At 37.8% G+C, this 15,220-nt stretch overlaps 2 protein-coding genes across 2 annotated transcripts in view; both read left to right on the forward strand.

The window, feature by feature from the left end:
- Positions 1–15,220, forward strand: part of LOC127660454 (AN1-type zinc finger protein 3-like) — a 583,207-nt gene that overhangs the window by 117,804 nt on the left and 450,183 nt on the right. The gene's annotated exons all lie outside the window — the stretch shown is intronic.
- The window catches only part of LOC127660453 (MAM domain-containing glycosylphosphatidylinositol anchor protein 1-like), a 245,028-nt gene that overhangs the window by 46,142 nt on the left and 183,666 nt on the right, over positions 1–15,220 (forward strand). The window contains exon 3 of the mRNA XM_052150695.1: positions 12,059–12,198. Within this exon, the coding sequence (XP_052006655.1) occupies positions 12,059–12,198 (140 nt within the window). The remainder of the gene's footprint in view (positions 1–12,058; positions 12,199–15,220) is intronic.

Genomic DNA, 15,220 nt, shown 5'->3' on the forward strand with positions numbered 1-15,220 from the left:
ATCACACCTGTGGGACAAGTACAGAATGGCAACAACAACTGCCTTAGTTACACCAGGAACGCACAATCCCTCCATCACTGCTCAATAGGCTGAGACAGGCTGGAATGAGGGCTTGTACCAGACATCACCGGCAACAACATCGCCTATGGGCACAAACACACTTTCGCTGGACCAGACAGGACTGGCAAAAAGTGCTCTTCACTGATGAGTCACAGTTTTCTCTCACTAGGGGTGATGGTCAGACTCAAGTTTATCGTCGAAGGAATGAGCGTTACACCGAGGCCTGTACTCTGGAGCGGGATCCATTTGGAGGTGGAGGGTCCATCATGATCTGGTGCGGTGTGTCACATCATCATTGGACTGAGCTTGTTTTTAATGCAGGCAATCTCAACACTGTGTGTTACAGGGAAGACATCCTCCTCCCTCTTGTGGTACCCTTCCTGCAGGTTCATCCTGAGATGACCCTCCAGCATGACAATGCCACCAGTCATACTGCTCATTCTGTGCATGATTTCCTGCAAGACAAATGTCATTGTTCTGCCATGGTCAGCGAAGAGCCCGGATCTCAATCCCATTGAGCACATCTGGGACCTGTTGGATCGGAGTGTGAGGGCTAGGGCTATTCCCCCCAGAAATGTCCAGGAACTTGCAAGGGCCTTAGTGGAAGATTGGGGTAACATCTCACAGCAAGAACTGGCAAATCTGGTGCAGTCCATGAGGAGGAGATGCACTGCAGTACTTAATGCAGCGGTGGCCACAACAGATACTGACTGTTACTTTTGATTTGGACCCCCCGTTTGTTCATTATTTTTATTATAATTATTATAAGTTCAATTCAAATCAAAAACACACAAAAAAAATCTTAAACTTAAACTTAATTTTAAAAAAAAGATTATCTTGATTTTGGGGTAAAATATGACCTGGATATCTTCTTGAAAGGCGTTGTGGGATTCATCCCCTTATTCTTATGTGTAGTTGGATGTGATTTACATGTTATATGTTTTATAACAACACATAACATGGTTTTATGAGTGTCACTGTGATATCAGGGTTGTGATGGAGGGTTGAAAAGAGAGTTCCTGGATTACGATCTCACTTTTCTCTCTTTTCCTCTCCATAGCGCTCCTTTAATCAGTTTCTGTCACTGCCACTAAAACTGTCACAGTAGTGATCCTGCAAATTTATTTCAGGTCACATCCCCCCTGTCATTTTTCTCTCACATCTCTCAGGGGCCCTTATTTGTCCTGACAGGGGCAGAAAATGCTCAACGCGTATGTTTGTTTACTGTAATACAGTGCTAATGGACAAAAGAGCTCTTAAAGCACATTAAAAAGAGTTATATACATAGCCCTTTTCATTTTAAGCAATACATATTTAATATACATAAAAAAATACTTCTATAAAATTAAACAAAATTAAATAAATAAATAATCATAAATACGTCAGAATTATCCATTCATAAATTTTTTTTTTGTCTTCAAAAATGGTGTTTTGCCTTGACTTTACATACATTAGCCCTGTGTAAACTTTACTGACTTGATATACATTCATTTTCCTTTTTCTGTGGGATCTCTCTCAAATAACAGTGTTATTGTTTGATGCATCTTCAGACGATTTTACAACTTTTTTCTTGCTGTTAGTTATTTATCTTTCTGTATGTGTGTTTTTAATATACAAGTAAGTAGGCCCTATAGCTCACACGGGTAGACAACAGCAGAGTCCAGTTATTTGTTTTGAAAGGTGCCTTAGGTAAGACATTTTTTTTTAAATCTTTTGAGAAAAAGAGTAAAAAATTACAGTTGTCATCATATAGTCTGCCAGTCAATAAATTCTGTCAAGTCCTGTGTTGAAACAAAGCATTAACTGGGCACACAGCAAACATTGGGATAGAGTGAGAGAAGGGTTGTCGGAAAGTTAATCCTTAAATTGATAGTGTGCAGTGTTGATGCAATTTGCCCTCCAACCACAAGGACTGCTATTGGGCCACAAGGTACCTCTCAAATTGACAGCATAACAAAACAAAAAATGCAAAATTAGGCCTAATTTTGGCACATTTGAATTACGTTTCTGAATTAATGTTTTCATGATTGGCTTTTGTATTATAAATGATATAAGCATAACAATTTGAGTTTAAAGTTGTTTAAAACATTTATTTTTGTGCTTTTGCTTTAATAGAAGCATGTACATTTACTACTGTCATGAGGACTACAAAGGAGTCACATAGTCATTGTAAAAATTGCTTATTTGATTAGCAGGAGTGCAATGTAATTGAGTAAAAATACTTCAGTATTATACTTGTGTAATATAACAGTACATAACAGTGTTATTTATTTGTAATGTACTCAAATGCAATTTAAACAGAATTCTTGTACTTTTACTTAATTATAATTCCAAGGAAATTTTTTACTTTTTACTTTTTACTCTTTACAATTTGATTTAAAGTTGTGAAGTGCTCTGCATTTTTGGATGATAATTTTCTTTTGTTTACTGGACTGAAGCCACCTTTGCACTGCATCCGACAAACGACAGATGACATACCAGAGGTCAGTGTTGCATGGCGGCTGTGTGGAGTTCCGACCATCTGCAGAAGGCGGAATTTCGGATCTGATTTGGGCTTTGGATGCGCTTAAATATTTGTGCGACTAGACCATATGTGACCGCCCAACTGAATGTGATGTATTCGTTCAAAACTATGAGCACGAAGTGAGAAAGACTGACAGTTTTTGTCCTAACTTTATTCTACAGATCTACAAATCTATACATTTCTACAAATCTTCTACAGTTTGGAGAGTTATGAAGTCAAAAATTCACATTGAAAATATATATAAAACAAAATGATTTTGTAAATAAATGTGTACGTGTAATTTATTTCTGCACTTGCCAATTTCTACTCTCAATTTGCTGAATTATTATTATTATTATTGTTGTTGTTGTTGTTGTTGTTGTTAGGGCACTATTAATTATAATGAAAACTATAAAACCAGAATTGATAATGACAATGATATAAACAATAATGGAATCTGACTCAATCTGCTCAACAGCAAGGTTTGGCAAACCACAGAAAACAATTCACAAAACCTACAACATTACTAACTTTTGTCAACGCTTCATTTTTCAAAATGTCTCAAGGGGCTTATGGATGGGTGCTATGACATTGCAATTCGTGAGTGGCTTCTCCTATGCAACGAACAGTGCGTGACTGTTTTTGAAAATAAAAACCACACATAAACAATCTTGTAAATGTAGTTGGTTATGTAATGCAAATGTTAAAACAAGTCATGTGCTACAGTAAAAGTGTTCATATGTCATAAGAAAGCATTGTGTGAGGAACAGGGTGAAAAGTAAGTGTTTATGAAGTGATAATCTGCCATTTTACTCGTGATTTGTGTGAAAGCGGACAAGTCATTTTTGTTTTAGCGCCTCCAGTGGTCATTCCACCAGGAAACTGCCGTGTTATATACACATGCCACATAAAATCATTTTGCAAAACTGTAGTTATTGTAAAATTATTCTATGGACAGATTGCGAATGCCACTGGGGGAGAAATATGACTGGAGACTTCTCTCTCGATTTCATTCTAGCTAGAAAAAAAGTTACTTTTTACTTTTTTAATACTTATGTACAATTTAATGTGAAAACGTTTTTACTTTCAAGTATTTTTTGAATAGAAACTTGAACTTTTAATTTCACTTTTCAACTACTTCTTCAAATAAACACTAGAATCTGTGGCCTCACTTCTGCTCTTTTTTTATTTTGTATTTTTTTTATTTCACACAAGTTTGCATGCATACAACACAGACACTTAGAAATCTTGTCATGCCCAGCTTTGGGCAGGATTCAGTGCTGCTCCTCTGACTGCCAGAGATGTTTGTCTGAGTAGATGCCTTCCGCATTAGTGGTTGTTTTTGCCAAGAGTCATGTTTGTTGGAGGGCTGATCCGTATTGAGCCACAGTGAAAGCTATCAGCATCTTACACAAGTAAACACTCAATAAAACATCCTTGACATGACTAACACTGTCAGATTAGTCCTTTCCAGTCCCTAACGGCCACTCTCTCTTAAAGGGACAGTTTGACTTAAATTTATTTTTTTTTTTTGTTCAGTGGAACACAAAAAGAGAAATTCTGAGGAATGTACTGGTCGATTTTTTCCCCCATGAAAAAAAAAAAAAAAAAAAAAATGGGGACTGAAACTTTCAATCTTCAAAATTGATTCAAAAGCCCCATAAAGGATCCTAAATGTGGTCCATACGACTTGTGTGATATAAATAATATATACACAGTATATTAGTCTTCTGATGTCATTCGATAGCTTTGTGTGAGGAACAGACTGAAATTTAAGACATTATTCACTGATAATTTTACCCTACAAAGATTAAGGATGAATGCCAAGGTTTTCAGTTAATAATTTTAAGAATTGCTTACTACCCTTGTCTGTGTAAAGCTATATCCAATTTTCAACTTTTTTTGTCATGATGACATGAGTTACTATGCGCATTAGCTGAACCATTAGCTGAATTATTTACCGTGATCTGAGCAAAAGAAGCAAAGGTTATGACACCATTGTGGTCAGATATTTCTGCTGGTTTTAAGACACTGAACCCCAAGTTGCTCCCAATGGCAGGCTAGCGCCTTGCATGGCAGCTCTGCCGCCATTGGTGTGTGAATGTGAGTGTGGATGGGTGATTGGGACACAGTGTAAAGTGCTTTGGTAACCTCTAAGGTTAATATAAAAGCGCTATATAAGTGCAGACCATTTATCATTTAAATATGTTCATTGATCATAATCTCGACCAAACATTTTGGAGATTTCGGTCTTTCCTCAGTCAAATAGATAGGAGCAGTACCTTTATGCTGCATGTTTATATAGAACAATAGATGTTCCAAAGATGGTGGCCGAGTGGACTGACTTGCCTTTGAAGAGACTTTGACCATATGTAGTTCCATTTAGGAGGAGTAAAGATTACGTTGCCTGAACAACCAGATGCATTTACATGTTGCATCTTGTATGTGTCTCAAACCACTTCCTCGGTGATTAGATCGCTATTCATCTCAAATGTGTTTTGCAGGGTATTTACATTGTTATGATCAGATAGCTAACACTTATGAGTTTCCATTTCAGATAGGATGCTCCCTTAGAAGGAAACTACCTATGTAGACAGTAGACAGCAAGGCAACTCACTAGGTTTTGGAACAGAGCTAGTAGCAAGCTAGTGTTATCTTAAATCATGCCTTTTTAATGTTGTGTTCAGGATAGGAATCTAAGAATCCAGACTAGACTGAGGCTGCTACAGTTTTCGTTGACGTTTCTAGTTCCTAACGGTAGCCTACCCAGAGTGTGTTCTGTTGCCGAGCGACTGCTGCTGCATGCTGATGTGGATTGTCTTCATCCCGTGATGCACTGGGTCAGTGTGACAGTGATAGATGTTGACCCCCATGCAGAGTTAAAGAGAGCTCATCCTGGACACCGGGCGATCTTTACCGCTGTGGAGCAGAGTGTCCAACAATCTTATACACACATGACACACACAGAGAAAACATTCACACCTGCTGAGAGGGTAAGTGGGTCTGTGAGGTCCAGCAATACACACATTATTTGGTGTACCCGCAGCAGTTAACGCAAGGACCTCACACATACACACACCTTGCACTTAACAAATCAATAATAATCACATCATGGAGAAATTCATTGGCTCTGTCTGTCAGTAGACCTCTCTATCGACCACGTTTTATATTCTCTAACGCACATCCATACGGAGACACACAGAGCTATTTTCTTGCCACTCACACCAAGCCGTAGCAAAATGCCATTAAGACTATATTGTGAGGGTTATTTTGAAGTGGTTTGAGGTGATATATTAAGCATAGTGATTACCAACTAGGGGTACTGCAGCAGAGGTGGCTAGGACAGATTTAGTTTTTGCTTTGTTAAACCAATTAAACTGAAATTGTGACTTTAAAATGAAATTTTTAGGGTTGTCAAAAGTTAATTTCTGTAATCCACAGTTTAATTAATATGGGGTTGAGCCAAATTTAGAACTTAAAGGAATATTCTGGGTTCAATACAAGTTAAGCTCAATCGACAGCATTTGAAGTGTTAGATCTGCTTGTATTAGGCTTACCAGATATCAAGTGGCTCGCCTTTGCATCAGAGTTCTTCTAACACATAATGAAGCGTAAGCAAAACCAAGTGCTCGTGGAGAAAAGAGTTTAATGATGATGATCGTGTAGCATTGCTCTTGTGAATCTTAACCCAAAGTTTTGTCTGTCTGTGTTCTGTTCTGTATACCTAAAAACCAAATAGTGTTAAGACCTCCCTAAAAGACCCCAGAACTGTTCCAATGGTTCACCTTTAATCAATTGTTGTTTGCTCTGAGTTAATGGCCCCTTTGTTTCAAATAGATGCAACTGTTAAAATGTAGACATTATTAAGTAATTAAAATACACATCATTTTAAAGTAGCATAATGTTAACTACCACAAAAAATTATTTCAACTAATCCCTCCTTTTCTTTAAAAAGCAATTACACAGTGAGGCACTTACAGTGTAAATTCAAAGGTGGAAAGGTGCCAATTTTATACAGTAAAAACACATTCATTCTTGCCTATTATTTTAGCCGTGAAGTGTGGTTTTTACTGTCATTTTAGGGTTTAAGGGGTTTACGGCGTTACATCGTCATGGCAATGAATTTGTAAAATTGAAAATTGAACTTTACACAGAAATAGTTAGTTAGCAATTACATCACACTAAAATCATGTTGACATGCATATTGTTTATGTCTTGTGGCTATACTTTTGAAACAGTGAGTATTTGAATGTTTACGGATTTGCCCCATTTACTTCCATTCTAAGTGCCTCACTGGGACCCAGATTTCCAATAAATCAAAATAAAAGTTTGGTCGTAATCAACATTATGCCACGAATGCTGTTGACTGAGCTTAACTTGTTTGTACCCGAATTTGGAATTTGAAATGAATTGGCTGCATCCCATGGGATGTTATTGGACGTTCTGTTTAAGGTTTCCCTCTAGTAAGCTTGCTTCATGTTATTTGGCTCCATTTTGGAGACTTTGGGGTAAATGATAGAGAAAGAATGTGTTTAGAATGATCTAAAGTGTCACAGCAGCACCACAAAATGACGTTGCTGCTTTTGCAATTGTGTTTTTCATTTCACATTTTCTTTTTATGACATTATCGGTTTGGTTTAGGGCAGGGTGGTTGGTTTTGTTGATTTAAAATTTGCATTAACTTTCAAAACCTCAACTGTTTGGGAAAACTTGAACTCACTTTTAGCGCCACTCAGTGGACATTTCACCTGGGAACTGCTTCAGAATGTGAAAATGTAACATCATTTCGCATAAATGTTGCCACAGTCACTAAATCTTTATGAGATCAAGACGATAAATTAAGCATTTCAAACATTGATTAGTAATATCACATATTGTTTCACTGTTGTGTGTACAGTATGATAACATATTTATGAGTAATTCAATCAGAACAATGTAATCTATTTATAAAAAAAACTACACTTATTGCAGTTCTTTGAATTTCATTCCATTTCAATTGGTAACCATTTTCAATAAGGTTACATTTGTTAACATTAGTTAACATGAACTAACAATGAACAATATATTTACAGCATTTCTTTTTAAAATGTAAAGTTGTATTTGTTATAAACTTGTTAATGCACAATGATCTAACATGAACTTACAATGAACAATTGTATTTTTATTAACTAACCTTAACAAATATTATTAAATTCTGTAAAAAATATATTGTTCATTGTTAGTTCATGATAACTTATGCATTAACTAATGTTAATTAATGATGGAACCTTATTGTAAGTGTTACCTTTTGATTTTTCTTCCTTAAATTCAAATTTGAATTACAATTCTACATCATGTTTGCCACCTCAATTCAAATTCAATGCAAATTCTGGCATTCTCAATTCAGTTCTGAATGCTAGGTTCCAATCACAGCTCTGGTAATAACTGAAGTTATGAGCAGCAATGGAAGATATTTTGGAATGGAAGTTGCTGAGTTAAGCGATTTGTATGAGTGAATGAGATTCATTCTCTTCTGGAGGTAGTCAACGGCGTTAGCATGCGTGCAGGCTTCATTGTGTCGCTAATGAGCGTCATTCATTTCGGTGCGCTGACTGGCCTCTGACGCCTTTTCAGCCCTCACCACACATTACACTCACAAAAAAAAGGTCTTGTGATTTTTACACATTTCTATACATGTCCTGTTCTGCCTCGCAGCATTTCATGTTCCCAGACTCGTTTTCAAATGCTAATGAGTGATGCGGGCGCATCCTTGACAGTGTGTAGGCTGTCGCAGTACATGCTTTTCCTCTTCGCAATCAAAGCGCTCAGCGGCCAGTGACAGCCGGGCTCAGCTGCCCGGATCGCTGGCTGCATTATTCCCAAGGGTCCTGAGCTGGAATTCTGCTCAGAGCGTAAATTGAAGCCCACCACATGCAGCTCACAAACTCTTAGGAAAAGATGCTAGAGTTAGTTGAATGCACATCTGACTCACTCAACATGAAAATGGAAAATGTCTTCTCAAATATCCATATCACGTATCGTTCCTTCAAATTCAGTGTGCTTAGGTCATGGATGATTATCTTATTTCTTTTAAATATGTACATATGTAAAGAGAACCCGATCTCATGAAAATTCATACATATTTTATGAGTTCATATCGTACGATTTTGTTCGTATAAATTTGTACTATTTCATCACATGCAAAAGCCTGGATGTCTAATTGAATTAAGTGCGTGTTCCACGCTCGATTAATATTATGCCATTACCCAAACCCCTTATCTAAACCTAATCGATCTGTAGAGTGTGTGAGTCACTGAAGCTGTTGTGTGTGACAGAAGCAAGAAATTGTTGCGTGTTCAATTGAAATGCTGTCCAGTGATGTCATTGGCTGTGGTGAAATAAGTGCAGTCGTACAATATCATACGAATTAGCCTAATTTAGAAAAGTCGTACGAATCCTTACAATTCGCTGCGAGAGTGTGTTGGTAAAGAGGCTATATTATATAAACTCACTTGTTGCATTACATTTACCCCCAAAGTCGACTTATAACATACAGTGAGGAAAATAAGTATTTGAACACCCTGCTATTTTGCAAGTTCTCCCACTTAGAAATCATGGAGGGGTCTGAAATTGTCATCGTAGGTGCATGTCCACTGTGAGAGACATAATCTAAAAAAAAAAATCCAGAAATCATAATGTATGATTTTTTAACTATTTATTTGTATGATACAGCTGCAAATAAGTATTTGAACACCTGAGAAAAGCAATGTTAATATTTGGTACAGTAGCCTTTGTTTGCAATTACAGAGGTCAAACGTTTGCACACACTGCAGGAGGGATTTTGGCCCACTCCTCCACACAGATCTTCTTTAGATCAGTCAGGTTTCTGGGCTGTCGCTGAGAAACATGGAGTTTGAGCTCCCTCCAAAGATTCTCTATTGGGTTTAGGTCTTGAGACTGGCTAGGCCACGCCAGAACCTTGATATGCTTCTTACAGAGCCACTCCTTGGTTATCCTGGCTGTGTGCTTCGGGTCATTGTCATGTTGGAAGACCCAGCCTCGACCCATTTTCAATGCTCTAACTGAGGGAAGGAGGTTGTTCCCCAAAATCTCGCAATACATGGCCCTGGTCATCCTCTCCTTAATACAGTGCAGTCGCCCTGTCCCATGTGCAGAAAAACACCCCCAAAGCATGATGCTACCACCCCCATGCTTCACAGTAGGGATGGTGTTCTTGGGATGGTATTCTTCTTCCTCCAAACACAGTTAGTGGAATTATGACCAAAAAGTTCTATTTTGGTCTCATCTGACCACATGACTTTCTCCCATGACTCCTCTGGATCATCCAAATGGTCATTGGCTAACTTAAGACGGGCCTTGACATGTGCTGGTTTAAGCAGGGGAACCTTCCGTGCCATGCATGATTTCAAACCATGACGTCTTAGTGTATTACCAACAGTAACCTTGGAAACGGTGGTCCCAGCTCTTTTCAGGTCATTGACCAGCTCCTCCCGTGTAGTTCTGGGCTGATTTCTCACCTTTCTTAGGATCATTGAGACCCCACGAGGTGAGATCTTGCATGGAGCCCCAGTCCGAGGGAGATTGACAGTCATGTTTAGCTTCTTCCATTTTCTAATGATTGCTCCAACAGTGGACCTTTTTTCACCAAGCTGCTTGGCAATTTCCCGTAGCCCTTTCCAGCCTTGTGGAGGTGTTCAATTTTGTCTCTAGTGTCTTTGGACAGCTCTTTGGTCTTGGCCATGTTAGTAGTTGGATTCTTACTGATTGTATGGGGTGGACAGGTGTCTTTATGCAGCTAACGACCTCAAACAGGTGCATCTAATTTAGGATAATAAATGGAGTGGAGGTGGACATTTTAAAGGCAGACTAACAGGTCTTTGAGGGTCAGAATTCTAGCTGATAGACAGGTGTTCAAATACTTATTTGCAGCTGTATCATACAAATAAATAGTTAAAAAATCATACATTGTGATTTCTGGATTTTTTTTTTTAGATTATGTCTCTCACAGTGGACATGCACCTACGATGACAATTTCAGACCCCTCCATGATTTCTAAGTGGGAGAACTTGCAAAATAGCAGGGTGTTCAAATACTTATTTTCCTCACTGTATGTGGTTTTGACGTCAATGCTATGTTCTGATTGAGACGTTTTTGCAGCTAAGTGTCAATAAATAGTCTGGGTGGACTATAGAGAAAGCGTTTGAGTGAACATTAGAGTATATCTACTTAGTAGGGGCCTAGTTTGGGCATTTTCGAGTAACTTTGTAGTTGAATAACCCACAAAAAACAAGTAGTTGATTACTCGTAAGTTAAAAATAACAAGACACAAATGTGAAAATTACATTCTGATTTATTTACAAATGCTTCAAAATAAGCTTCAACAAGTTGTGCTTTTCTTTTGGGTGGAAAATTATTGATATGAACAATATGCATTAATAATAATAATTAAAATAATTAAAGTATTTAAATAACAGTAAAAACATTTGCTCTCACCTGGAGCTTACACAGAAACCAAACCAGTATTTTCAGCATCAGGTCATGCACATATGTAATCTCTGAGTTTACATAAAGGCCCTCACATTTGTTGACTTTTTATAAAATGCACTCTGTTCCTGTTCAGAAGTTTAATGCACACACACACGCATACACATACCAGGGTTTCCGTTAGCCGGTAATTACCGTTTTTTGACTGATAAAATGTCCTATTGTCTGACAAATTCAAACATGGTCGGACACAATGTCCAGTAAAAATATTAACACAAAGCATTAGCAAACCCTTCTTTGAGGGGTTTGATGCCACAAATGCACAGTGTGACACCATCCCAATGATTACAATGCTTCGCTGACACAGAGTTTTAAAATGTCCTGAAGTGGAGTCCTAATTACGTGACCACTGCCGGTTTTATACCACACAGGCAATAGTAGCTTGCGTTATTCTCATCTCACGTGCCCTTAGTGAGAAACTTCTCACTTCAGCATCACATTAAAATGAACTAGGAGCTTTTCTGCAATGAAAAATCTGAGGAAAATAGTCTTAAAAATAAAGAGTCAAGGAAATTAGCCAAGGTGAGAAATTATATGACATAATGGGTAGGCGATATGATAACGAAAATAAACACAGAAAATAATGAAAATTATGTAAACACTTCTTGCAGAAAATAAATATGAAATAATTAAAAACCCTTCTTGCAAAAACATATATGTCCAAAGTAATGCAGAGCACATCTTTTGACTCTATAATATTTATTATAATGTCCAGATGTTGCACCTATTTTAACAGCAAGCTCCTCTTCATATTCTTGACTTGTTTTTGAGGGTTAAGGAGAGATATTGATGACAGAATTGTTTTGGGTGAACTATTCCTCTGTAGTGTGCCTCTTTATATTAGTTAGTTACTCCCCAACACTGCATTATGTCCACACCACTGCCACAGCCTCAGAATGTATTGAAAAAGTAAGTCAATAATCATTCTCTCTCTCTCTTTCTCTACTTCAGCTCCTGCAAATGCTCAAATCGTGCATTCTGGCCAGGCATGTGTGGTAAAGGAGGACAACATCAGTGAAAGAATCTACACCATCAGAGAGGGAGACACATTAGTTCTTCAGTGCCTGGTCAAAGGACACCCACGGCCACAGGTGAACACAAACACGCACACATTCATCCCATATACCACACCATAACTTTAATGACATAAAGAACTGAAACATAACATAAAACACATAGATACGCATGCACACACACACACACACACCAGCTGCATCTCTCTCTCTCTCTTAAACTGCCCAAACTGTGTCTCTCTCTTGAACTGTCTCTGGAGGGGATACGGTAACCTTCTGGCCATTCCGTCAGCCGATGGTCCTCCCTGCCACCTGGGAACCTGGGGAGAGATGAGGGAAGGGAGAGGTTAGAGAAAGGGTGTGCAGGAGGGACACAAAGAGAGAGAGAGAGACAGAGAGAGAGAGAGAAAAACTTGCTCGCCGGTCCCCGGACACGCCGTCGCCTGGTCCTCAGCCACTACTCTGCCCTCTGGCAGTCGATAGCCACTCTTCCCTGGGCAGACGGTAGCGAGTCCTCTGACTCTCGGTGACCGGCAGCAACTCCTCCGTCCTGGTGGATGGAAATGACAAGGATGCCACTCCTCCTTCCAGGATTTCGGCACTAGAGTAACGGGTTCAGGACGGGCAAGGAGGAGCAGGAACCGGCAGAATAGTCAATATAACTTTAATGACATAAAATAACTGAAACATAACCTAAAACACATAGACGCACACACACACACACAGTGGCCGCATATCTCTCTCTCCCTCAAACTGGCATCTGCGGCTCCCCTTTATCTCTCTCTCCCGCTGATAATGTGACTCAAAATAAAATTAAATAAAATCACTTTATTGTCACACGACCATGTACACAAGTGCCACAATATGTGAAAGTCTTGTGTGCAGTTCCGAGCAACATAGCAGTCATGACAGTGACGAGACATATACCAATTACAATAAACAACATATTTACACAACACAATTTACATATCTAATTTACACATAATTACACAACACAATAATAATATATAATGTACAGTAAACAATACACACAATATAGAATACACATACAAATAATATAGAATACATATACAAAAAAAAAAAAAAAACACTCAACCCTCGACCCTCACGGGCCGGCTACACACTCCTTCTTGTCACAATAAATAAAAGTGAGTTGATAACAGTAGGAGGTGTGTAAATGTGGCTCTAAATGTTGGGTTTCCATGTTTTCAGGGGACTTTCCATAGACTTAATGGTTTTGATACTGGACAAACGTTATATTCTATCCACTAACCCTAAACCTAACCCTCACAGAAAACATTCTGCATTTTTACATTTTCAAAAAACATAGCTTAGTATTTTTAATAAGCTGTTTTCCTCATGGGGACCGACAAAATGTCCCCACAACGTCCAAAATTTCAGGTTTTACTATCCTTATGGGGACATTTGGTCCCCACAAAGTGATAATTACATGCTCACACCAACCTGTCTACAAATATTAGCTTTGAATGTTGCATCAGAAAATGACCCGATCTGATTTTAATTTCCATCAGATTTTTCTCTTGCAGTCGTGAGCATGATTGCGCAGAGTTAGGAAGTTTCTATTCTGAAACATGATCCAAATTTCCATTAAAACTGTCAGGACATTGCGATGACAACAGGCTGAATATAGGATAATAATGCATAATGTGAATATAGTCAAACTGTCTGAATATAAACTAATATAAACATTACTGCATATACCATCAGCCAGTATTGCCTGTGGTGGTCTTCACGGTTCACTAGATAGTGTGCATGTTTTTCTATGATTGGATGTTTGCGCATATGTGTGTGTGTTTTTAAGACCAATGCATTCAATGTATATTGGTTTGTTTTGCTCTCCTGACATGTATTTGTGTGTATTATGGTCAAGGGACCTCATTCATCAAACACGAGCAGAATGATGTTTTATATAAAATGTTCGTAAAGCTGTTCTGACGTAAATTCTCGGATTCATGAACGTGTTCGTATTTTCAAAACGTTAGTTGGTAGGAATGAAATTTACACCTGCTCCCTACTAAATGTAAATCATGCTTAAGACCTCCGAATGTGTTGAGATCTTTCAAACTAACTGCCATGACTACATTTGGATAGAAGTGAAATTAAATAAGTAATTAAAAAATTTACTAATAAATAAATGAGTAAAATTAACCTTAACAAAAACATGAAAAGCCCTGTAACGTGACTGGTTGGACAGTTATATTATCTGATATGAGTTCTATAATTTAAGTTTTAATAATTTCATATAGGCATCAGTAAATCACGTTATGGTCAATGCTAATGCTGTTAAACCTATAAATTGTAAAAAAAATAGAAAATGCCCGCACACTGTTGTATAGATCTTGCAAATCTGTAATATCTTACAGCATTTCATAAAAGATCTTCTTCAGGCATTCGGTTAATTTCTCTGAAGATTATTCCAGTTGTAAGTACTGAACCAGAGAAGGTTAATGATGGTGGACATCTTCATCCCGGCATGAACTAAAATTTTTTTACACTCATGTAAACCATTTTTATTGACTCCTTGAAATATTTGATTCAAAAAAGAGGATACAATGACAGCAAAAACTTGCAATGACAGTTAGTCCTTACTTTCTTTAATACGCTATTGTGATTGCTAAATCAGAATATTACGATGTGTATGCACTTTATTCATAAAAACGATTTAATTGCTGTTCCGCATAGATGTTAACAGCATTTACTAGCCATTCTGGTGCCTTCCTTTTATGTGGCGTTTTCATGGGCATGGATTATGATCGTTGTGAATGATTGTGCACATGCCCTCTATTAATGGATGTTTAGAATTCACAAAGGAAAGTGTGTGAAAAGTACAAAGTGTTTGTGAATCTGGCGCAAAGTTTTCAGGAAGATACATTTTATGTCCAAATTACTCCGAATGTACTCATATATTTACGAACGTTTCATGCATGAGGCCCTATACTTATACTGACAATTTACCAATCTGGTATTGTATTGCATGTTTTGTGTATTACTGAAATAAGTGCCATAAGTTCGATTGGAAAATTGGGAGAGTCACTATGCTAAATCTACACCTTTAAGGCAGATATATACATTTTAACCC

The sequence above is a fragment of the Xyrauchen texanus genome, chromosome 20 (assembly GCF_025860055.1).
Source record: "Xyrauchen texanus isolate HMW12.3.18 chromosome 20, RBS_HiC_50CHRs, whole genome shotgun sequence".
NCBI lineage: Eukaryota > Metazoa > Chordata > Actinopteri > Cypriniformes > Catostomidae > Xyrauchen > Xyrauchen texanus.